The sequence below is a fragment of the Globicephala melas genome, chromosome 2, assembly GCF_963455315.2.
Source record: "Globicephala melas chromosome 2, mGloMel1.2, whole genome shotgun sequence".
Classification (NCBI taxonomy): domain Eukaryota; kingdom Metazoa; phylum Chordata; class Mammalia; order Artiodactyla; family Delphinidae; genus Globicephala; species Globicephala melas.
Genome location: NC_083315.2, coordinates 31,205,896 through 31,229,463, shown reverse-complemented (window position 1 = coordinate 31,229,463; position 23,568 = coordinate 31,205,896). Strand labels below are relative to the sequence as shown.

Genomic DNA, 23,568 nt, shown 5'->3' with positions numbered 1-23,568 from the left:
AAATAACAGCATGGTACATTCAGAAAAAGGAAGAAGAGTTTGCCGATCTGTACCTGGGGCTGCTCCACGGAGTGCTGGAGTAACATCTACAGTGTGTGAGGGAGTGATGGAAAAGTGGCTAACTTTGTGGATTTGTGAGATGACCACCCATTCAAAAACATCTTGTTGTAAGGCTGAAACCCTAACTCTGACCCTAGCCAATGAAATTGACAGTCTTGTTATCCCGGGTCAGGAAAATGTGAAACTCTTCTCAGCTAGTGTTTTATTATATATACTGGATATAATTAATTATTTGTGAGTAATACATAGTAAATAAGGTGTCTTTAAATAGAAACATACATAGAACAAGGTCATGTATGGATCGGTTGGTGAAATGTGGGGACCAGAGGCTCAGGGGAAGCTCACGCTGTATTTCCTCTGGGAACGGTGGTCCAGGATCCCCTCCTTCAGGGTTCACGGCAACTTTATTGAACATCACAGCCACGAACAAGGAGAGCTGACCGTATCGGGTTGGCAGATGACTTTGAGAAACTCTGCTGCAAAGCCTTCCCCTTCCTAGAGATCCCCTCCGTGCTCACATGGGTGCTGCCTTCATCCCAGACTCCCAGCGACGAGGACTCTGCAGCCCTGCTCCGCCCGCCTCTCCCGAACACTCTGGAGCCTCGAGCCCTTTTCTCTCCCCACAGGAATACACCAACCGAAGATGCACGTCCTAGGGGCAGAGGGCCAGACCATGTGACATCCCAAGACCTGTCCCCGTATGGCTCAGTCCCAGGATGGTCACCGTCAACCCACAGTGGTGGGAAAGCTGTCACCTCTGTCACCTGTGGGACCCGTGGCTTCGGAGGATTTAATGTTTCTTGTTTTGCCATTTGTGGAGAATCCCTGGGTGATGGTGGAGGTGACGCCGGTGTGGGTAGTGACGGCCAGCACCGTGCTAGGGCTTTATGTATGTGATCTCAGTGAATCTTAGAGCAACTGGAAGAGGTAGGGACTAGGGTTATTCCCATTTTACAGACGAGGCCTTTGAGACCTGTGTGGGGTCAGTACCGCATCCATGGTTACACAGCATGAGGCCTGAACAGTTTGTTAGGGCAAGTCTCGTACCTGTGACACTGGGCAGCTCTAGAAGAGGTGATGCCAAGCTCAGCGAGGGGGTGAGTGTGGGTGAGTTTCCTCTGCCCTGTCATCTGTTTACTCGTTATCCGTTATCACGAGACCTGACGGGCTCTACCGTTCGCGGCGAGTGTGTCCTGGCACCAGCAAGGTGACAGGCAGACACCAGACCTTCGGCCTGTAAAACTGTCGCAACGTCCTGACTTCATGAGGGCTCAGGCCATAGATCAAATCAATCAAGTAGAGATTATTCATGGGGCATTTTTCTTAATTTTGTTGAGCTTTGGTGACATGAAATATTTTTTTTTTTTTTTTTTTTTTTACATACAGCAATTAAAGGATGCATGAGTTGGGTCCAGCCAGATGCATATTGAATATCCAGATAGAATGGCCGTTTCTGCATCTGCCAGGGTGGTCCTCTGCCCTTTGGCAGCGAGGCCGGGAGTGTGGAGGGAGGACCCCACCCGGGCTGGTGTCACAGCTTAGGAGGACCGGGCGAGTCCTCAGTGCACCTCCTGTGAAGAGGGGTGCCCCCCATGCTCCTGGGGGCACGGTAAGAGCATGTTTGTCCAGCACCAGAGATCGTGGTTCTGTGGGTCTTTGGGGTGCCTGGGGTGACAGGCTCTTGTGGTCCCTGCTGTGCGTCTGTGTTTGGCAAGGACTCGCTTGTGACAGCTGTTGTGAGATCAGGTCCTCCAGAAACACCTGCTCTGTGCCCGAACTTCTTTCAGAGACTCTCCGTCCTCTGCGCCTTGTAGATTCCTAGGGTTGCGGCCTTCCCTGGCCCTCCGTGCCCCTGTGGGCTGGGTACACATCAGGGCTTCAGTGATCGTAGAGATGGAGGCTTCAGATTTATGTGACCACCACGTGGAACAGCTCCGCACGTCTGGAGGGCAAACCAAAGGCGTGTTTTGATTCTTTGGGGTTTTCATGATTTCTGTTTATTATCAGCCCAGCCAGTGCTTTCTAGAAAGAGCCCTCTGACAATAGAAAAAAAGAAAGACCAATACATCGTAGTCAACTTAATACAGCAGTTAGAGGGAGGTGTGATCCAGGGCCCCGAGGCCACATCACACACACGAGTGTTCAGCCTTGCTCCCTGTGCGGGCGCCTTTGCTGTGATTGGCGTTCAGTCAAGACTTGCTTTATGCAGGACCTTTGGAGATGGTGGCAGGAATGCTGACACCAAATAGGGAGGGGGAATATTAGGGGCAGGGGCAACCTTGGTCTGCCCTGTGTAGGGGGTGATGCTCCCACTGGGCTCACATGTGCCTTGTTCCGCGACGTATGAAGCAAGTTTGAGCACCTGCTTTTTGTAGAGGACCCCCTGGCCCTGAGGGGCCGAGAGAAGAGCATCCTGGGGTCGCTGGTGCCCCGGTGGAAGCAGGTGTGCCAGGGACCCTGGTGCTTGCAACAGTGCCCAGGTGGGAAGAGTCTGCCCAGACCTGGCCCCCAGGCCGGACCAAGCTGGAGAAAGAGCCCTCGGGCAGGTGCTGAGGACAGAGCTTGCGGGGGGTGGAGGGGGGGAGGGGTGTCCAGGAGCATGGCGGGACAGTGGAAGGTCCTCAACACCCCCGAGGCCTCCGTGGAGCGCAGCTGGCCTCTTCCTTCCTGCAGCCCTGCTCCAGTTCTGCAGCCGTCCCCACACCTCTGCCTGCCTGCCCGGGCATCAGTCCTGGACGTCCCTTTGCTCACGGGGAGGGTGCATGGAAGGGTCCCTGGGCTCCTGTGCTCCTCCCCAGCCTCCTCCCCGCCCAGTGCGCCTGCTGTCACTAATTCCCGGGACCGCCCTGGAAAACGAAATCCAGGCCTCGGCATCCTCAGCCCCTCGCTTGGTCTGCCCGAGCTCCCAAACTTGACTTCTTGGAGCCCATTTGCCGAGTCAGCGCAACGCCCTGATGTGATTTTTATGAAGCCTCTTGACCTGTGACTAGAGGTGGCTGTTACTTTCATGGAACAGTTCATCTGGCAGGAATCTGGGCTTGCGTCAGGGCTTTTAAAATCTAGTTAAAGCGGGGCTTCTAAAACACTGTCTTTATTGTTTGGGAAAATCACGTGAAGCCCCTCCCCTAACAGTAATCTAGAAAGTTCCTTCCCTGCCCCCCTCCTCCACCCTCGAGAGAGTTGGGGCTAGTGGTTAAGAGCGCAGATGGCAGAGCCAGGAAGCCTGGACCTCCCTCCGCTGCACCAGCTCCTGGTTCGGGAATGTTCTGGACATGCCACCTGGGGCTGTGGGAGCAGAGCTGATTGGGTCAGTATCTGGCAATGGATGGTGAGGGGCGTGGAGCGCTTGCCGTCAGGATGAGGGTGCGGGTCTTACATCCGTGGGAATCTCAGGAGGTGGGGGAGGCAGTCAGGTGAGGCTCTGCACGCAGACTGGACCGTGCTGGGCCGGGCAGGGAGCAAGATGATGTCCCCATTTTCTGGGGTGACATCAAGGGAGGGACGAAGCCAGCAGGGTGAGGCAGGATGAGAGGAGGCATGGGACTGGCCAGGGACACCGTGGAGACGGGTGGGGCCTGATGGGTGGGGGTGACAGGTGGGATGGGAGCAACTCCCCGGGTGCCCTCAGACTCTCCCCTCTCTGCAGGCCCTCTTCAGGTGCCCCCCTCTCCCCGCAGGGATTTCTTGGGGGGCGGTCCTCACATCCTCCTGGTGGCATCCTCAGCCCCTTTCTGCTCTGGATTCCCTGATCTGGGGGGCCGTGTGGCAGCCACACATCTCCAAGGGTGCCCTGATTTTCTCACACTCGATTCTGAATTGAAAGTTAACTGAGATCCCCGCTTTCCAGGCAGATGAGCTGGGCTCCAGACCACCGGTTTCTCTCTAATTCCAAACGCCATCCCTCCTTTACCCGGGGTTTCTGAACGTAATTCCCACTCCCCACCTCCTGGGCTGGCTGGCGTCTGTGAGCCCTCCCACGCAGTCCGTGCGAACTGCACGATGTGCCGGGCCCTGGGGGTGCAGAGATGAAAGTGACTTAAGCCTGCATCGAGAAGCTTGTTCTAGAGGGAGACAGACAGGCAGAGACTCACCATCCATCCGGGTGGGGCTGGGTGATCAGCAGAGACGCCGCTGCCCAGCCCATGAGTCCCTTGCAGGCTTCCTGGGGACGGGCTCCCGCGTGGGTGATAAGTAGAGAGGTCTCGGGACTTTGAGGGGGGGCTTTGGGAAGTCAGCTGACCAGGCGGGCTGAACGTGGAGGTCACGGGCGTCCTTAGCATGCAGTGGGGTTGGGGATTGTGACGGGGGCCAGAGCCCTGGAGGAGGACAGGTGGAAGGTGAAGGACTGGATTGAGGATGCTGATGAGAGAGGGACAGAGCAGGGCCATCAGGGGGAGGGGGAAGTGGGAGGACCCTGAGCATCTCTGGTGGATGGCCAGGGCAGAGGCTCCCATGTGGGAGCACAGGGGATGGGTGGGGAGCGTCTGTAAGGGCAGGCAGGGAGGGATCTGAGGAGATGCCAGCAGGGAGAGGGTGCCCACCACGTGTGGAGCTGGGATTGCGTTGCTTTGACTCGAATTGCACTGCTTGGCCAGTGGTGTGTGTCCAGGGCAGGTTTCGGGGAAGGAGAGAGGTGGGTGGGGGACTGAGGCAGGGCGCTGCCCGACCTGCATCTCCCGTCCTCGGGCCCCTGCAGCACCGCCACCGTCCCCCACATGTGCCAGGGGCTCAAGATACATCCCACAATATCAGTCAGTCACATGACATTCCCCAGGAGGTGCAGGGCTCCATGGGAGAATATATAGTAACAACTTCTGTTCGGGGAGAAAGACCACATTGCTGAGCACGAGATTCGGAGATGAAACAGCATGGCGATGGCAGTCACGGGGTTTGCACCCCAAAGCGCTCAGATAGCGGTCAATGCTAATCAGTTACTAAAAAAGACACGGCACTGTGTCTTTAATAGGAGGCTAACCGAGAATAGCTCCCAACCCTACATCAGATAATACCATGGACAGCTCAGGAAAACTGAGCATAGCTCAGAAAGGCTGAGAAGGGGGTGAGGCACAGGATGGCACCCCAGGGCCTAGCGTGGACTCGAGACCCTGTCAAGACCACAGTCAGCCTTCGCGGAAGAGAAGCTGGTCTCTCCACCTGAGACCAAGCCAAGGCCCAGACTCCTGGAGCTGAAGGATGCTTGGATCTGGGCTTGCGGAACCTCGTTGCCCGGCTGCTCAGGTTGGTTTCAACAGCCAGCAGATGGTCCTCTTAAGAGCTGGCGGTGTGCTGTCCTTGGTGCTGAGGCACTGCCGGGTCTGCCCCACGGTTGGCCACCCTGCCGCGCTCTGGGTGCAGTCAGGCCAGCAGGTCAGCGAGCCTGCGCTAGACTTTGGCCGAGGGGTTACTTCTCAGGACAGTGCTCGGGGCACCATGTCAGGTAGGAGGGAGGTTGTTGTTCGGGGCGTTGCCTGTTTGCCCTCCTTGGTCAGTCCTCCTCTTCATTGGCCCTGACACTTGCAAACGGCCTCTGATTCTGCCTCTGGGACCCATTGGCCCACTCTGACCTCTGGTGCAGCCCTATCCCTCCCCTCACCCTTCCCACTTCGACTTTGGATCTCACGCTTCCCCTCAGATCAGCCCTTGGTGCCGGCTGGGAGACCTCTGTTCCTGACCTTCACTTCCAGAGCTCCTGGGTCTCTGGCTGTGGAGGGGTATGCACTGACACAGACTCACCCACCCAAGTGTCTTCCTCAGAAGGGCTCACACCCAGACCACCCCACACCCAAGCCAGGTCTCTGGCTACTTCTGCTGCTGCTTTCTTTTCTAGTCATTGAAAATAGATGCTCTCCCTTGCTGTCATCTATTCCCTTCTACATTCATTCATTCGTTTATTCATTCACGGGGACCCAAGTATATAAAAGATAGCATGCTGGTCACTTTTAGAACATGAATGTTAATTTCAAGAAAGGAGGGATGGTCTAGCCATTCACCAGTCCTCAAAACCTGCTCCAGACACAAGAGTAGTGGCAGGTCAGGGTGCTTCTTGCTACATTGGATTTGCAAATCACGGGAGATGTCATGAAGTGGAATTGCTGCCCGAGGTTTTTCTTGCCTAATATCTTATTAATATTTCATCTCCAGCCCTCTTTTAAATGCCAAGAAAAATGAAATCGGATGAATTAAGCCAAAGGTTTCCAAATCACCTAAAATATGGGCCATTTGGCCCATACTCAGAGATCATGGCCTGGTAATTTTTACAGTATTTGTGGGAAGATTGATTTCTCTTCTGCGCCACAGTTATAAGGATCCAGTTCCAAAAAAAGACTTTTACATACAAAGCACTATTGTTCAGCCCTAAACAAAAAGGAAATTCTGACACCTGCTACAACGGGGATATACCTTGAGGCCACTATGCTGAGTGAAATTAGCCAGTCACAAAAGGACAAATCCTGTATGATTCCACCCAAGTGAGGTACCTACATTAATTAAATCCATAGAGGCGGAAGCGGGCTGATGGTTGCCAGGATAGGGGCGGGGGGAACGGGGGTTAGTGTTTAAAGGGGACGGAGCTTCCATTGGCGATGATGAAAAGTTCTGTGGCCGGATGGTGGTGTTGATTGTACATCAGTGTGAATGAACTTAATGCCACTTAATTGTCCACTTAAAATTGGCTAAAACGATACATTTTATCGTATGTATATTTGCCACAATAAAAAAAAAGAAGAAAGAAAAGGCTCTTGTCTCATTAACTGGCCTGAGCCAATTTGAATCATCTAAAACTAAGTCGAGCCAGTCTGAGCCCATGAAGGGGCAGAGGAGGGGTGGACGCCAGATTATGAATCCTGCTGGGCTTTCACAGAGCTCATGCAGACCACTGGGGTATGTAAAATGGTTGAGCTCATACCATGTTAGTATCATTAAAAGAAGAATATGGGGCTTGCCTGGTGGCGCAGTGGTTGAGAGTCCGCCTGCCGACGCAGGGGACACGGGTTCGTGCCCCGGTCCGGGAAGATCCCACATGCCGCGGAGCGGCTGGGCCCGTGAGCCATGGGCGCTGAGCCTGCACGTCCGGAGCCTGTGCTCCGCAACGGGAGAGGCCACAGCAGTGAGAGGCCCGCGTACCGCAAAAAAAAAAAAAAAAAAAAAAAAGATGCGATCATCCCCAGAGGGATAGCTATGATAAGAATAAAGACTTTATCCAAGCTCTCCTCCTCCTGCAGATAAATATCACAGAGTGGCCTGAATCGTAAGAGGAATGGGAGCAAAAGAACAAAATCGTCATTTTCCGGAGCCACCTATTTGTCAGGGGATGGATTGGAGGGCCTTTGAGAGGAGACCTGGAGGGCGCTGATCAGACCGTCAGTGGCCCCGTGGGTTATGCTCTCAGCTTGGCCCCACGGGAGCATCCTCAGTGTCGCTGCCTCAGCTGCCCCTCCTGAGCTGGAATGTCCGATGCGTCGGGCTGACCGATGCCTTGGAGAACAGAGCAAGAAATAACTCCTGGAGAAGACTCCGGCAGCACTTGGGGTTTCTCTGACTCGGAGTTGTGTCTGGGGGCAGATAAGACAGTCCAGCGGCTTCCCTGGCTTTGCTGTCTGTCCCTCACTGAGCTCCCCTCCATGTCACTCACGTGCTTGTCATTCGGGACGGCGCTCGGAAACACGCAGCTTTTGTTCCAGATGGTGTGAGCGGGCGTGTGCTTGTTTGCTGTTATTCCATCTGAAGCCATGTGAGGTATATTGCCAGATTTTCAGTTTAATCCAGCAGACACAATCAGAATTGACACGTGAAAAAATCCTAGCTTTAGTTTCCCTAACTAGAGCCAAGATATTTATTCGAACAGTTTATTCAAATTAGTGTATTTTTCTTACAAGCAAGTCATCTCTGCCCTGAACAGGCGTCCCTGGTCCTGGCATTTTGTGACCAGCCTGTGCCATCACATCGTGCTCTGGTCTCCGGGCTCCATGGAGTGGGGTTTGGGGGGGGTCCCCACTGCATTAGCATATTTCAGGTCACATCTTTCACTCCCCCCTCCCCCCCAGCAATGGCTGATGGGGGTTCCAGTGGGTGGCACTGAGAACGCCCCACTACAGGTACTGGATGAGGGATGTGGCCCTCCCATCCCTGTTGGCATCTTATTTTGAGGTGTGCCTGGCTGCTGTACCATGGGGAGGGCACAGAAGGATTTAAACAGCATCTCCCTCTGAGATCCATATGGGCCTCTAACCATGTTCATTTCAGATCCTGTGTCCCCTGCTGCCAAGCCCCCCATCCTGGCCCCTGAGATGAAAATTTGAGCACCAGATGGGCTCTCCCAAGGAGAAGCAGTGCAAGCCGTCCTCCTGCCTCTCTGGAAACAACCCCGGCTGTTTATTATGAGATGCAGTTGTCATGGTGATGAGTGGTCGGAGGGAGTTAGAGAAAATGTTGGCCTGGAGGGAAGGGTCGAGCCTGTGGAAGCTTTGAGGAGAAGCTGCCCTTGTACGTGGACCTGAGACCTTGTGTTGCCTGTGGTCACCACGTGCTGTGGCCCCACACTGAGTTGTCTGGGAGATGGTGTAGGGCACTGACTTCCAGCCTGGGTTCCCCTGGCCAAGCCCGAACTGTGTCCCCCAGAAGGGATACCTCTTCCATTTGCCAGAGACACCCAACACAAGGCCAGCGTCAGTCCTGGTGTTGCCGTTTCCCACTATGTATTCAGCACCTTGATGACAGTCTGTTGCCCCATATGATGGTCCTCTTTCTGCCAGAAAAATTAGGTCCTAGTCCAATCTGTAACATTTGTAGAAGGAGTGTTATCTTAGTACTTTTGGGCTGCTAAAACAGAATACCATAAACTGGGGGACTTAGAAACAACAGACATTTACTTCTTAGTTCTGGAGGCTGGAAGTCCAAGATCAAGGCACTGGCAGATTTGGTGTCTGGTGAGAACCCAGCTCCCTAAACAGCCATCTTCTTTTACATCCTCACATGGCAGGGGGGACGAGGGAGCTCTCTGAGATCCCCTTTATAAGGGCACTAATCCCATTCATGAGGACCCCACCCTCATGAGCTCATCTAATCCTAATCACCTCCTAACAGCCCACCTCATAATACCATTGCCCTGGGGGTTAGGTTTCAACATATGAATTTTGGCGGTGGAGGGTGGGGGACACAAATACTCAGTGTGTACTAGGTGTGGTTGACCCTGTTTTCATTTTTCAGTTGATTGGTTGGTTTCTTTGGGGTTTTTGGAGATTCCTGGTGCCTGTTCGGCTCCTTGTAAGGCAGTGCAGGCCTTCACGAAATGAAGTTTGTGAACTCAGCCTAGGGACGGTCACCAGGTTAGAAATTTCGCAAACAAGAAGGTAAAATACTGATGTGCTCTAAGTGGATCTTGAAATTGGGAGGTGTACAGGACAGCAGAGGGTTGTCTGGGGCATGTCCCACATTAGAGCCTTACTTAAGGCAGACGCGAGCACCCTTTGAGGTGAGAGACCCCTTTGGACATTACAGGAGGTTTTTCCTCGTGTGTCTTGTCCACAGCGGGAGGTGCAGAGCCAGTAGGGCTGTGGCAGGAGCCCATTAGGAGTTCGAGAAGAAGCCTGGCTCCAGTGGGACCCTGGCAGGAGTGACCCCTTCAGGCTCAGCCCTGCAGGAAGGGGCGCTGTCTGCTCAGCTCGGGTAGCATGGATCCGTGGGGGATAGATTAGACCTGAAAGGAGAAGGATGGGGCCAGACCTGAAAGGAGGGCTGTGATGGGTGGAGCAGGGGGCCCCAGAGCCCTTCCTCAGGACAGACCAGAACAGCGGGGCCAGGTCAGGGCCCACCGGCGCCGTCTGGGGGCTCACGGGGCTTTGGGGTAGGGGCAGTCCTTTGGGCTTCCAGCAAGGAAGAGGGGACAAAGCAGACGTCTGACCCTCCTGGCCCCATTTGTGCCCTGCACCCCCTCTGCTCCGGGAAGGCCTCATTTCTTCCTGTGGGTTGAGCGAGCCCAGATTGCTCTTGGGATGTGGCACAAATCTGCCCGGTCCTTAATACCCAGCCAGCTTTGTCCACCTCCTGTCTGAGCCTCCCCTCCACGCCCACGGCCTCTGAAGCCCAGTGGTACCTGCAGTCATGGAGAGGATGCTCAGCTAGAATCCCTGGTCTGCCTGGTGCACAACCCCCCTGTTCCCTTCAGGGCTAGGACGGTGGGCCTGGGTCTTTTCATTTTTCTCTAACCCCTGCACGGAGATCTAATGAAGTCACAGGCCATGACAGTGACAGTCTAGGGCAGGGAAGACACGACACATGGCTGTGCTGCCTGAGCCTATGGGTACCTGGCCATTCCTGTCCACACCTGGAGCCTCAGTCCTCTTACCTGTAAAGCAGGAATGGGCACATCCATCTCATATGGGAAAGGATGTGATCAATAATGTTACTTATTTATAAATAAACATAATGTAAATATAATGTATACGTATGTTCATAATATAAATTTATTTATTTGTAAATAAAACTTATTAATGTCATTGACATCATCATATTGTTACTGCTTGATGATTTATTTCCAGAAAGTTCTGGAACTTGACTTAAGATGCTGGCTCACCAGAGCCTCCTTTGGGGTTTGGACAGTGATTTCAGTGCTTGGATCTGGAGAGATCTTCTGGATAGTGCAGGGCATTAAGTAGAGAAAATATACCTAAACTTTAAATTTTGTTCATTGAAGTAAGAAGAATTTTGGGTTGATGTCTTCCTTAAGAGAAGACTTATGACATGTCCTTGGGGCATTTTTCCTCTAGTAGTAGACTGACTAATTTGCATTAACTAAAGAATTTAGATTTTTGAATTTGCATTGAACTAAGAATTTAAGTTTGTTAGAAATATAATTTTAACCCTTGGACACTGTTGTTGGGAATGTAAAATGGCTTAGCTGCTGTGGAAAACAGTATGGTGGTTCCTCAAAAGATAAAAAATAAAATGACCATAGGATCCTGCAGTCCTACTCCTGGATATATATATATATATATATATATATATATATATCCCCCAAGAATTGAAAGCAGGCACTCTGAGAGATATGTGTACACCGGTGTTTGTAGCAGCATTATTCACAACAGCCAAAAGGTGGACGCAACCCAGGTGTGCATGGACTGATGAATGGATAAACAAAAGAGTGGTCTGTATAAATGGTGGAATATTATTCCACCATTATACAGTGGTCTGTATAAATGGTGGAATATTATTCCACCATTTATACAGTGGTCTGTATAAATGGTGGAATATTATTCAGCCATTCTGACACCTGCTACAACAGGGATGAACCTTGAGGACATTATACTCAGTGAAGTAAACCAGTCACGAAAAGACAAATCTTGTATGACCCCACTCGTACGCGCTCCTTAGAGTAAATTGATAGCGGGAACTGGTGGTTGCCGGGGGCTGGCGGTGGGGTGGGAATAGGGAGTTAGTGTTTGATGGGGACAGAGTTTCAGTTTTGTAAGATGAAAAGTGCTCTGGAGATGGATGGTGAACGTTGCATAATAGTGTGAGAGTACTTAATGCCACTGAACTGTACACTTACAAATGGTTAAGATGGCAAACTTTCTGTTATATGTATTTTACCACAATTAAAAATAATAATAAACAAGAAGTTAGAAAATATGATTCAAGTAATTTTTTAGAAGTATAAAAGTATACATATTATTGGCAGAAAAGTTAAATTATATCTGTATGCACACACACATACCTATATACACATGCATTTTACAAAATTGTATCATATTGTATCTCCAGTTTTGTGTCTTGGTTTATTTTTCTTTTTTTAAATTTAAATTTTTATTTATTTTTTCTCACGTGTGAAAACACCATCTTTGTCTTTAACTTCCCGGTTTCCAGGTTTGCAATGGTTTGGAGCAGCCGAGGAAGCAGCAGCGCTCTGATCTCAATGGCCCTGTTGACAATAACAACATTCTAGAGGTAATTTTTCCAAGGAAGAGAGTTCTGGCCCAGGGCCCTGATGTGGGAGCTGCCTACCCTGTGTTCATGGGCTCACCCTCTCCACCATGTTCTTGTCCCACCCAGTGCCTGGGGGAGGGGGGGGGGTCCCATCAAGCAAAGCCCGGTGGCCCTGCAGGACGAGGAAGGGAAGGCCCTTTCCTGTTGACTCAGACCCACACCACGGTGTGCCCATGTGTTGCCTTTGGTGCGTGGGGGTCATTGGTGCTCCCCGATTTGACAGAAACTCATTCTGTCCCATTATCTGACAGTCATGTTCTAAAACAGGATTACTCAAGGGTGGCACCATTGACATTCGGGGCCAGATCCTTCTTTGTTGTGAAGGGCCATTCTTTGCACTGCAGGGTGTTTAGACACATCCCTGGCCTCTACCCACTAGATGCTAGTAGCAGCCCTCCTCCCCCAGTTGTGACAACCAAAAATGTCTACAGAAATTGCCGTATGTCCCCTTGGGGACAAAAATCACTTGGGTTGAGAACCACAGTTCTAAACCAACAATGTGGTTTTAAAAAACAATCCCATGTAAACTTTCACTGCCGTGATGGGGAGGTTATTAGAATGAGGCCTTAAGCAAGTTATTTCCCTTTTCTGGATAACATGGTTTGGATGAGATTTTCTAACTTGGATGAAATAACTGTGGCCACCCATGCAGTGGCGTCTGGTCTCCTTCCTTGCTTTTAAAGATGTACCTGGAAATTCTCATGCCCACCAGTTAGGGAACCACTGGGTATATTCCTTCTAGCAGTGACATGCTAATCTGGTTTTAGCTGATGGCCTTTTGTACCCCAGGTTTTCCATGAGAATTGGTTACATGTACCCCACCCAAACATCATGGCGCCGGAAAGACACTGGTTTGCTGTAAGGAGCTGACTTCTTGGGAAGACCAGTCATGATTAATTAATTATGGTAATTAATTACCATAATTAATCACCACCATTAATTATGGTAATTAATCAACTTAACCTAGATCTTATGGGCTAACTACTTAAACCTATTGTGTGTGTGTGTTTTCATATTTCCTAACAGACGAAGAAGGTGGCATCATTTCCAAGTTTTGTGGCTGGTAAGTGACTGAATTTTCTCTCTTAGGGGGCAGCTGACATATTTTTATGTCAAAGCAAATGGGACTTTGACTTTTGATTTTCTCCCACAAAGCTTGTGTAGAAAACACACCTTCAAGGGGAAGGCAGTTCTACAATAAGGCAAGGTGCTCGGCCCCACGTCTTCAATGGGAGGGGAGAAGATCCAATTGATTAGGGAACAGGAGACCATCCCATTTAATTATACTTTCAGTAATGGCCTCACACATGACACGATGATTGAATTAATAGATTGAAATGTCTCTGTATAAGCTGCTAATTATGATCTAACACTTTTGATTAGGGTGGATATAATTGCATCCAAATTTAGACTGCTAGTTTTTTTTTTAAAGACTCTTCATTTCCTTCCACTCTCCTGTCTCTTTTGAGGAGGTTAATATTGTATTTTAACATTCAATTAAAAAAAAAAACAACCCAGGGCTTGCCAGGCGGCGCAGTGGTTGAAAGTCTGCCTGCCGATGCAGGGGACACGGGTTCGTGCCCCGGTCCGGGAAGATCCCACATGCCGCGGAGCGGCTGGGCCCGTGAGCCACGGCTGCTGAGCCTGCGCGTCTGGAGCCTGTGCTCCGCAACGGGAGAGGTCACAACAGTGAGAGGCCCGTGTACCGCAAAAAAAAAAAAAAAACAACCCAGCTGATCTGTTCTGTGTCACTTTTGGTGTGGGGAGCACTCCTGCTTGGCTGTTGTCTGAAGGGCATCAGGGAACCCCCGGCAACTCCTTTAGGATGCCCTCCAACCACACGGTAAAGAGCCTCTTAAAAGTAGAATCTTTGCTTTGCCAGGAGGCTGATTCCTGCTCTTGCTAGTGGGTCACGATAAACAATGTGAAGTTTATTAATTCTTTCAATAAGCTGGTAATTGATTTTTATGAATATTTATGCGAGCAAGGTACATTAATCTTCAGAAGTAAATGACTTTAGACTTTCGCTACCCTGGTTTTCTTTTTCAGTAAAGAACTAAAAAAACCCGGGAAACTGAAGCCCTCAAATTCCCTTTCAAGGGACTGACTGGTTTAAATCAGGCTAGCCCAACTCAAACTGGTTAAAAGTGAATTCACTGGCTCAACCCGGTTGCAACTGGTTCCACGTTATACTGGCTCGGTGTTGTTCCAGCTGGATAAAAACCAGTTTTGAACTGTCGGAACCAACATTACACAATTCCAATAGCCTTGACCCCACTTTGACCGATTCCAGTAGGCTCAGATGGATTTCGCTCAGCAGTTTACATGTGGTTTGGGGTACATTTTAGCTGGCTCAGACTGGATCACACTGGTTTTCATCAGGTCACAGTAGATTATGATGATCCCAGTCCAGCCTGCTAGTGTGGTTGTTCCAGGACCCAGGGACTGGCAGGACCCAGCATCTCCTTCATAGGGAGGATGTGGCACATCCCAGCTCCAGTCTCCTTGGTGACCAGGATGCCAGGATGGGGCTGTGCCAGTCCACTGGTCTGGCGATGGAGGCTCTTGTGGATCCAAGAAGCTCACTTGTCTTTTGTTTTGTTTGCCTACTCCGCGCGGCTTGCGGGATCTTAGTTCCCCGACCAGGGATTGAACCCGGGCCCCCCACAGTGAAAGTGCCGAGCCCTAACCACTGGACCTCCAGGGAAGTCCCGAAGCTCACTTTTCAACGTATTTCATGGCGCCATTTGGGCAGGACTCCCTCAAACTGTCTGGGGGGATGATTTGCACATGAAGCTCCCCTGGCTTGAATCGGCCTCACACCTGCAGGGAGGGGAGGGGGAGGGACCGGGAAGCAGAGCGTGTGCCTGGGTGCCCCGAGTCAGACTTCCAGAAGACTCCCCGCTCTGTACCAGCTGACTGTTCTAGACCAAATCAAAACAGCTGCCTCCAACCAACCCAGACTGGCTAAGGCTGCTTGTGACCAGCTCAAGCCAGTGTGGACCGCCTTACTTGAGAGTGTCCTATAGAAGAGAAGCCCTTCAACTGTTACGAAAATGTAGCGATCTTAAAGCAAACACACACCCCTTCATAGCAGAGGATTCATATTCAACAGAGACTTGAAGGACCAAAAGTCTGACTCAGGAACAGGAAGAGATAATGATGAAACACCCTAGGATGGAATGAATGTGGGGAAACCACCCCCAAATTAGACACGTTGATCAGTTAAGAATGCATTTCCGTGCACCTACTGGGAGCTTGTCCAAACAGGGAAGCTTGTTGTGTACTGAGGTCCAGAGGCGAGTGGCTCCTGGCTCCATGGGTGTGTGACACGGGGATCGGCCTTCTCCTCGGGTGGGTCACCTCAGCCCCAGCCAGTGTCCGTATCCTTCCGGACACCACTTCCTGTTCCGGGCAAGAAGCAGAGAGAAAAGGGCAAAAGTCCACACCAGCCATGGTAGAGATGGGAAAGATGGTGACTGCGTCTCGATGGAAGATGCATCTTTGCGGGGTACAAAGCTTTGGACTTCCCATGGAGGGTACCTTGTAACCGGATGTGTCCCTCGAGGGGCCCCTGGAAGCCGTACCCAGGGAGTGAGTGTAAGAGGTGTTGTCTCCTGGGACACTGGGACGGCTCCACACACCCTCCCTGATGGGCGTTTCTTACCCTCGTGCTCGAGGCGAGCGCCTGGGCGGCTGTGTGGACGCTGTGTGGACTCTCGGAAGAATCCAGCTGACAGACTGTGCTTCCTGCCTTATTCCCTCTGAGGAAGCAGCCCCACGTCTGGTTGAACTTAGGAGCCCTCATGACTCTGAGTGTTTAGTTGAACCTTAAAGTCCCTGATGACCTCTTTGTCTCCCATCGGCCAGAGATGTGCCAGTGACTGCACCCTGAACCTCAGGCTTGCCTGGACCACTGGGCTTCCAGGAAGGAGGGGAGCAGGTCTGGAGAGGGGGCTGGAGGGGATATGCCCTCGGTGTCGGCCACACCCCGTCTGGCAGGCGAGCGTTCCAAGTGCAGTGGAGTCTTCGGGCACGTTCAGTCCTGCGGCCCGAGGTCTCAAGGGCTGAGAAGACCCACTGTGACCTTGAGGAGGAGTGGGCCTTCTGCCAGCTCTGCACTGCGGGAAACCTTCCTGGAGCCTTGATGAGGGAGAGCCTTCAGTCCCAACTCATGCCTTACTTCACATCCTGTGTTGTTAATAATAATGAAAGATGAAAGTTAACAGTTACAGTGATGCCGTCTTCACATGTCTCAGGCGCTGGGTGTGTGCCAGTCCCTGTGCTGGGCCCTGTGCATCTCATTCACGTCAGCCTAACTCACAGGTTAGGAAGCAGTGAGGCTCCTCCGAGCCCCCATGGCTGCCAAAGGGCGGAGCCTGGCCTTGGACGCACGTCTGGGTACTTGACAGCCCGCCTTCCTTGCCGAGCTGGTTTCCTGACTCCCTAATACGCCTTCATTCAACACCATCAGTAACGGGCCAGATAGTCCTTGTCAGCGCTACTCGGGCCCGGCACAGCACTGATGCCTTAACCATGCTGACTCGGTGGCCTCCTAACAACCCCCAGGGACGGTGCTGCCACAGATGAGTAAACCGAGGCTCAGAGAGGGCGCATGGCCAGGTGGTCCCTGCACAGCCGGGATGGGAACCGGGCTGGGGTCTGAGCTCGCCGCGCCCTGCTGTACTGTCCGAGCAGCCCGCCGGGTGCAGCAGGAGTGGGGCTGCCTTCACCTGGTGAAGATGCACAGCTCCAGTTCTGGGGAGCCCACTGAGGATAACCTTCCAGATATCAGAGCTGCTGGCCCCCCTCAGGCTCGGAGTCACCAAGTCATTGAGGGAAGAGCCCCCCTGGTGACCACCGTCTGTGGGAAGACGCTGGCCCTCTCGGACCCTCTTGGTTTGGAAGGTTGACACTGCAGGGTACCTGTGGAGGGTGGACCCCTGCACAGAGCTCTCCCACCGTCCCGTGGGGAGGCATCCCAGGCGGCAAGGAGTAGCAGGAACGCCAGGATGTTCCCTTCCGCGGGCCGTGGAGGTGGCAGCGTGCGTCCACGTGGGCCAAAGGGTCACCTGCTTCTGAACGAGTATATGTGAAAGTCTAGCTTTTCTATCAAACCAGACATGTGCTTATTAAAACCCAAAGTCTGGTGCTGGTCTCGGGCAATGGAGCCCCACAGCACCAGCTTCAGCACCCAACAAAGGCTGATAGATGGCGTTCTGTTCCTCACACTGCTCTCCCCCTGGTCCAGCAGCCAAGGCTCCTGTGAGGTGTCCTGGACCACCCATACCCCACCAAGACCCTGGGCTTGTGCTCAGATGCCGCTGGTCCTCCAGTCCAGGGCCCCTTAAAGGGGTCCTTATACCCTGTTGTCTGAACCTGTCAGTGTCCCACCGTGGGTGCTGGGAGATCACGGGGGCCTCACTCCCCGACTTCCAGACCTTGGGATGTGCTCACCTCACACCTTCCCTCTCTGAGGGGTCCTCACAGTGGTGATGAAGCCACTTGGCTATATTCATACACTGGGCACTTCAGATCTGAGCCTTGGTTTGCTCTTAAAGTAAGCAGTTGGGGTGAACCTGTCCACGTAAGACTCCTGAGTTGAAGGCAGCTCTCACCTCCTCCTTGTCAGCCCGTGACAGGGGCAGGGCTCCCGAGCCCAGAGCAGGCCTGGGTGGACACGTGGGCCCCCTGGGTCTGGGGTGCTATTGGCCGGAGGGTGGGAGTCAGAAGAGAGTGGAGTGCTCCATAGAGGGCTTAGGAAAACCAAAAAGACTCCTCCTTGTTAGAAACAAACAAAACCATGTGAGATCTTGTCTCCAGTATTCTATTTGCTCAGCATGAATAGGGCTTGGACCTGTTTTTAAATGGGAACATTTATTCACCAATAGAGGTTTGTTAAACTTTCTGTGAATAGTGCTTGGATCAATCCAAGAGCCATAAGATTGAAAAATGATTTCTACCCTGGAAATCCCTGTGGTACCTTCCCCTTTTCTATCTGCACGTCCCAGACCCCTAATCCCTCCCTGCAGTAGAAGCCGTTGTTAAATTTCCTGTGAATCCTGCCAGAAATTTCCTGGACATATATAAGACTATACATAGAGCTTTTTATTTATTTTTTAATATTTTATTGAAGTATAGTTGATTGTAGACCTTTTTCTTAAAATAGATACGGGCCACGTGGGTCTGCACTTAGTTCTCTCACTTCTTGGTAGATTCCACTTCTTGATAGATTTCTTGGTAGAGACAACAACTATAAATTCACCTAATTATTCAAGTGCTAACACAGGAGTCAGTGACGTGGCCCTAGGATGCCCTACGATGGGGTATTATTAATCAGCCCCCTCTGGACTGATGGTTACATGGTTTGCACTCTGTGTAGTGCTGAGCAGCCTCGTGGGTGCTTGTGATCAGGTGTGAGTTGAGTTCTTTTCTTTTCTTTTCTTTCTTCCTTTTTTTTTTTTGGTTGCATTGGGTCTTTGTTGCTGTGCGCAGACTTTCTCTAGTTGTGTCGGGCTAGTCTTCGTTGCGGTGCACAGGCTTCTCATTGCGATGGCTTCTCTTGTTGTGGAGCACAGGCTCTAGGTGCACGGGCTTCAGTAGTTGTGGCGCATGGGCTCAGTAGTTGTGGCTCGCAGGCTCTAGAGCGCAGGCTCAGTAGTTGTGGCACATGGGCAAAGTTGCTCCACGGCATGTGGGATCTTCCCGGACCAGGGCTCGAACCCGTGTCCCCTGCATTGGCAGGCAGATTCTTAACCACTGCTCCACCAGGGAAGTCCCATGGTGTGAGTTGTTTTGGAAAAGCACTTCCTGGATAGAGCGGGGTTACAGGTTAGCATCACGCCTGCTTGGATAAAGATGACCAGATTGCTTTCCCAAGAGGCAGAGAGGTCACATGGCTCTCCATCATGTGTGAGCATGTGGGTCACCTGTACTGTGTGCCATCCCCCTGTTTGCTCTTAGCCCCAGGCTGATGGGTGGAAATAGGTATCTTGGTAGTTTCATGTGCATATTTTCCATCAGAAGTGAATCCCAGATACCATTTTCCTATGCTTATAAGCTGTTTGTGTTTCTTTCCCTGTGCATTGCATGTTTATTTCCCTTGCCCATCCCTCTGTCAGATTTTTGGTGTTTCTTATTTATTTGTGCTGTTCTTTACATATAAAGGAAATTAGCCCTTTGATTTATATTGCAAAAGTTTCCCCCAGGTTACAGTTGTCTTTTGAATTTCTTTTTGTACATTTTAAATTTTGCTGAACATTTTATGTAGTCAAGTGTATTTATCTTTTTCCTTTGAGGTTACTGAGTTTTTGAGATTAGTATGACCTTCACAGTCCTAAGATATTTTGCAGATAAAGTTTTCTTCTAGAGCTTTTATGATTTTATTTTGAATTAATTAAATATTTGATTTATTTGGAATTTACTTTGGTATATGGATCCAGGAAAAGTTACATTTCAAATGAGACAGCTAACCAGTTGTGCCAAAGCTATTCAATGAATCTTTTTTTCCACTGGTTTGAAATGCAGCCTTCATCATACATTAAATTTGCCATGTACATGAGGGCTGTTTCTGGATCTGTTACACTGATTTGCCCACTCAGGTTCCCGAACCAGGCTGCTTGCTTTCCTGGATTTATACTGCATTTTATTCCCTGGTACAGCTAGTTCTTCCCCTTGTCACCATCATTCCTGATCACAAATTCCCTGGATCCTCTCGCGTATTTATTTTTCCATAGGAACTTTAGAATCAGTTTATCTAGGTATGCAATAAAAATTCCTATTGTTTTTTTAATTTGGCATGCCATGCATTAAATTTATCTATATAGGGGAAGTGTCAGCTTTACAATATAGAATCTTAGCCAGAAAAGGACTTATCTTTCCATTTATTCAAGCTTGTTTATCTTCATCAATACAATTTTTTTCGTAAAAATCCAACACACATGTTGTTAGTTTATTCCTTGGTGTTTTATCCCTCTTATTGCTTTTGTAAATCGTATCTCTTGTTTCGTTATTTTTTCTAACCTATTACTATTTGTAGCTACAAAGAAAGCTATTGATTTTTTAATATATTAAATTTGGAACAACTGCCTTAATGAATTCTTTTCTTTTTTGAGTAGATTTTTAGTTGTTTTCTTGGGTTTTTCTTGGTACACAGTCATGCCGTCGGCAAATAAGAATGATTTTTGCTGCTTCCACTCTTGTTTTCTGTTACTTTTTCCTCTTGTCTAATTGATGGGGTAGAATGCAAGGAACAATGCTCTAAATAGTGATTTCTTTTAAAATGATGCCTTTTGGGGAGATGCATCCTTTTAATTTTTTATCATAAAAAGTTTCAAACGTATACAAAAGAAGAGAGAATACTATGATGAGCTTCCTGTGTCCTGAGCTTCAGTCTCGACCTGCTCACGGCCAGTCTTGCTTCCTCTACATCCCCACCCTCTCCTAGATTATTCTAAAGCAAACCTCAGATCTCACTATCCTCTTTAAATGTTTCGAATATGTATCTCTAAAAGATAGGAAGTTTGTGTTTAAAGATACTGCAATACTATTACCACAACTAAAATCAAATAATCATTTCTTTGTATCATTTAATCCCCAGGCAGTGTTTGCCTTCCCCCAGATTACAGTGTGCTTATCTGTATGAGGTCCAGACAAGGGCCATGCATCGAGATCAGCTACGTGTCCCATTCTCTTATGCGTCTTATTTTATAGGTTCTCTATCCATCTCTCTTTTTTCTCATTGACAATATTTTTGTTGCTGCTCTTGTGGAAGAATCTGTATCATTTGTTTCATGGAGTGCTCTGCAGCCTGGATTTTGCTGATTGCATCCTCCTGGGGTTATTGCTGTAAAATGTTGGGTGTTTAGATAAAGAGGCTTGATCAGATTTAGTCTGGTTGTTTCGGGCAAAAACCCCCAACCTTCATAGGTATTGTGTTTTTCCACCAGGCGGCACAGGCTGGTTCTTTGTTTCTCTCTTTGTGATATTAGCAACCATTAATGATCATTGTCTGGATCCAGTAATTGATCAGAGGTTGCAAAATGATGGTGTTCTAGTTCCATCCTTTCTCATTTCTTCTTGATTATCTGGAGTTTTCCCCTGCAGAGAAACTTGCCCTCGTCAGATATTCAGTTACCCAGAGTACAGTTCATATAGGAAAAGCTAGTTAACTACTTGATTTCTTCTCTTTATTTAAACAATTTTAAATTAATAAGTTTCCCTAACAGCCTCTACAGATCAGCACCATCAGGCACTCTAGGGTCGAAGCACGGTTGGCGTGTCACACTGCGTCGTGGATGTGATCCTTATTGGCGTTGAGGTTGTCCTGTCTTTGGCCAGTGGGAGCCTCCCGAGGTTGCTTCCCGAGTCCTGTCAACATGACCCCTGTCGTCTTTGATAGCTTCCTGGCTTTCTGGTATGACTAGGTATTCCAGGCTCATCTTAAACACCTCTCGATTGAGGACTAGGACAAGTTGTTTCTAACAGGAGCCCTGGGAACTCGTACTAAGAGACTATAATCTGCTCACTGTGGGTGCTCATTGCTCCTGATTTGGTCAGAAGGGTAAGAAATGTATCTGTGGTGGGATGGCTCCCAGTGAGCCCCACCTGCTGGTATTTGTGGCCTTGGGTAACCTCTCCCCTTGAGAGCAGGTTGGACTTATTGACTCACTTCTAGTGGACAGAATATGACAGAAGGGATGTCCTTCCCAAGATTAGGTTACCGAAAGCCTGTGACTTCTTTTCTGCTCTTTCTTGCTTGCCTACTCTGCCACGTTGTGAGTGGCTCTGTCAGATAGATGCCCACGTGGGGTCTCTGGCCAGCAGCCCTATAAGTGAACTTGGAAGTGGATCCTCTCCTATTAAGATGGCTACAGCCCTGATTGTCATGGTGACTCCAGCCTTGAGAGAGACCCTGACCAGAGGCACCCAGATTCCCCACCCACAGAAACTGAGATAATAAATTTGTATCATTTTAGCTGCTAACTTTGGGGATAATTAATTACCCATATGTATATATAAGTAACTAATATTCTGTATATTTTTAAGATAAAATACATCATGATTCATACTGATGCTTTGCTAGCACTATAGGGATTTTTACATTTGTATCTTCCTTTTCCTAGGTCCCAAATCCCCAGTCTCAAGGTCACCAACGTAATTCTGCATTTGTTTTATTCCACTAATCATACAGCAGTCACAGAATAGCAATACCAGTGTCACCGAGGACACTGGATTACAGTATAGATACAGTAAAGATTTGTTTGCACTGACTTTTGTCTTTAGAGTATAGCTCACAAGGGATGGACCAGCAAATCACTGCATTCGACAATCATTGGGAATGGTTCTTCTCTTTGTGATTAGGTCATAACTGGATACATATTTAGATTCATTTTTCTTTTAAATCTTAGGAATTTACTCTTTAAAATTTAATCTCGTTTTATAATTATATAAAGTACTTACATGGTTCAAAAATCAAACGCACAGGGCTTCCCTGGTGGCGCAGTGGTTGAGAGTCCGCCTGCTGATGCAGGGGATACGGGTTTGTGCCCCAGTCTGGGAAGATCCCACATGTCGCAGAGCGGCTGGGCCCGTGAGCCATGGCCGCTGAGCCTGTGCGTCCGGAGCCTGTGCTCCGCAACGGGGGAGAGGCCACAACAGTGAGAGGCCCGCGTACCGCAAAAAAAAAAAAAAAAAAAAAAAAAATCAAACATACATAACAGCGTACATGCACAGATATTCAGTTCCTTTCCCTATTACCCCTCTCCCCTCAGTCCTTTCCTCCCACTGCAGATAAGCATTTTTGACATTTCACATACTTTTCTTATAAGCATATCTTCCCCTTTCTTGGATAATGAGTTGGGTAACCCCCGTCTCTCCATCCTGCTTTTTTAACTTAATCCTGAATCCTGGATGTGATGAGTTCCACGCTGCGCAGGGCAGGGCAGTGTGTGGAGGACTCTGCTGCTCCAGAGACCCGCCCGACCCCCGTGCAGTTGGATGTTCCCTCTGCAGGAACATTGGGGTGGTTTCCAGTTTTTTTGCTGTTACAAATAGGGCTGCAGGAAACAACCTCATGCATACGCCTTTTCCTATTTTTGCCAGTTTTTGTATTCATCCTGCTTTTTCTGGGAAGGAGTTCTCGTGGGCAGATTTATGCACTGTATCAGGTTTGGCTTTGACCTTTTTTCCTTGACTCCCTGTTTTTGAGTCGCTTCCTCCCAGTGGTCAGTGACTTTATCTCCAGCCAGTGTCTAATGCTCCGCCCTGTGCATCCCTCAGGCCTTTCCTCAGTGATGCTGCCCCCTGCCTGCAGACCCAGGCGTGGCCTCTCCCCGGGAGTGTCCCATGGTCTGGCTTTCAGACAGCGTCTTCTCTTTTACATCAGCCTTACAGGATCACCTTTACCCTTGCACGGCTTCTCAGAGGCACCGCCCTGGCTGTGTTGGGGTGTCTGGCTCTGGGACAGGCTGATGTGGTGGGCAAGGTATTGGGGGCAGGCAGAGCCCACTCGGGGCCAGACACCACCCG

At 49.8% G+C, this 23,568-nt stretch overlaps 1 protein-coding gene across 7 annotated transcripts in view; it reads left to right on the top strand.

Annotated features, from left to right (window-relative positions):
- APBA2 (amyloid beta precursor protein binding family A member 2) overlaps positions 1-23,568 on the top strand; it is a 198,437-nt gene that overhangs the window by 142,046 nt on the left and 32,823 nt on the right. For 6 of the 7 annotated variants that reach the window (XM_060293723.1, XM_060293726.1, XM_060293727.1 and 3 more), the window contains 2 exons: positions 11,920-12,000; positions 13,066-13,102. In XM_060293723.1, the coding sequence (XP_060149706.1) occupies positions 11,920-12,000; positions 13,066-13,102 (118 nt within the window). Of the gene's footprint in view, positions 1-5,105; positions 5,299-11,919; positions 12,001-13,065; positions 13,103-23,568 lie in introns of those variants that run through there. The other variant, XM_060293728.1, reaches the window with a different exon arrangement.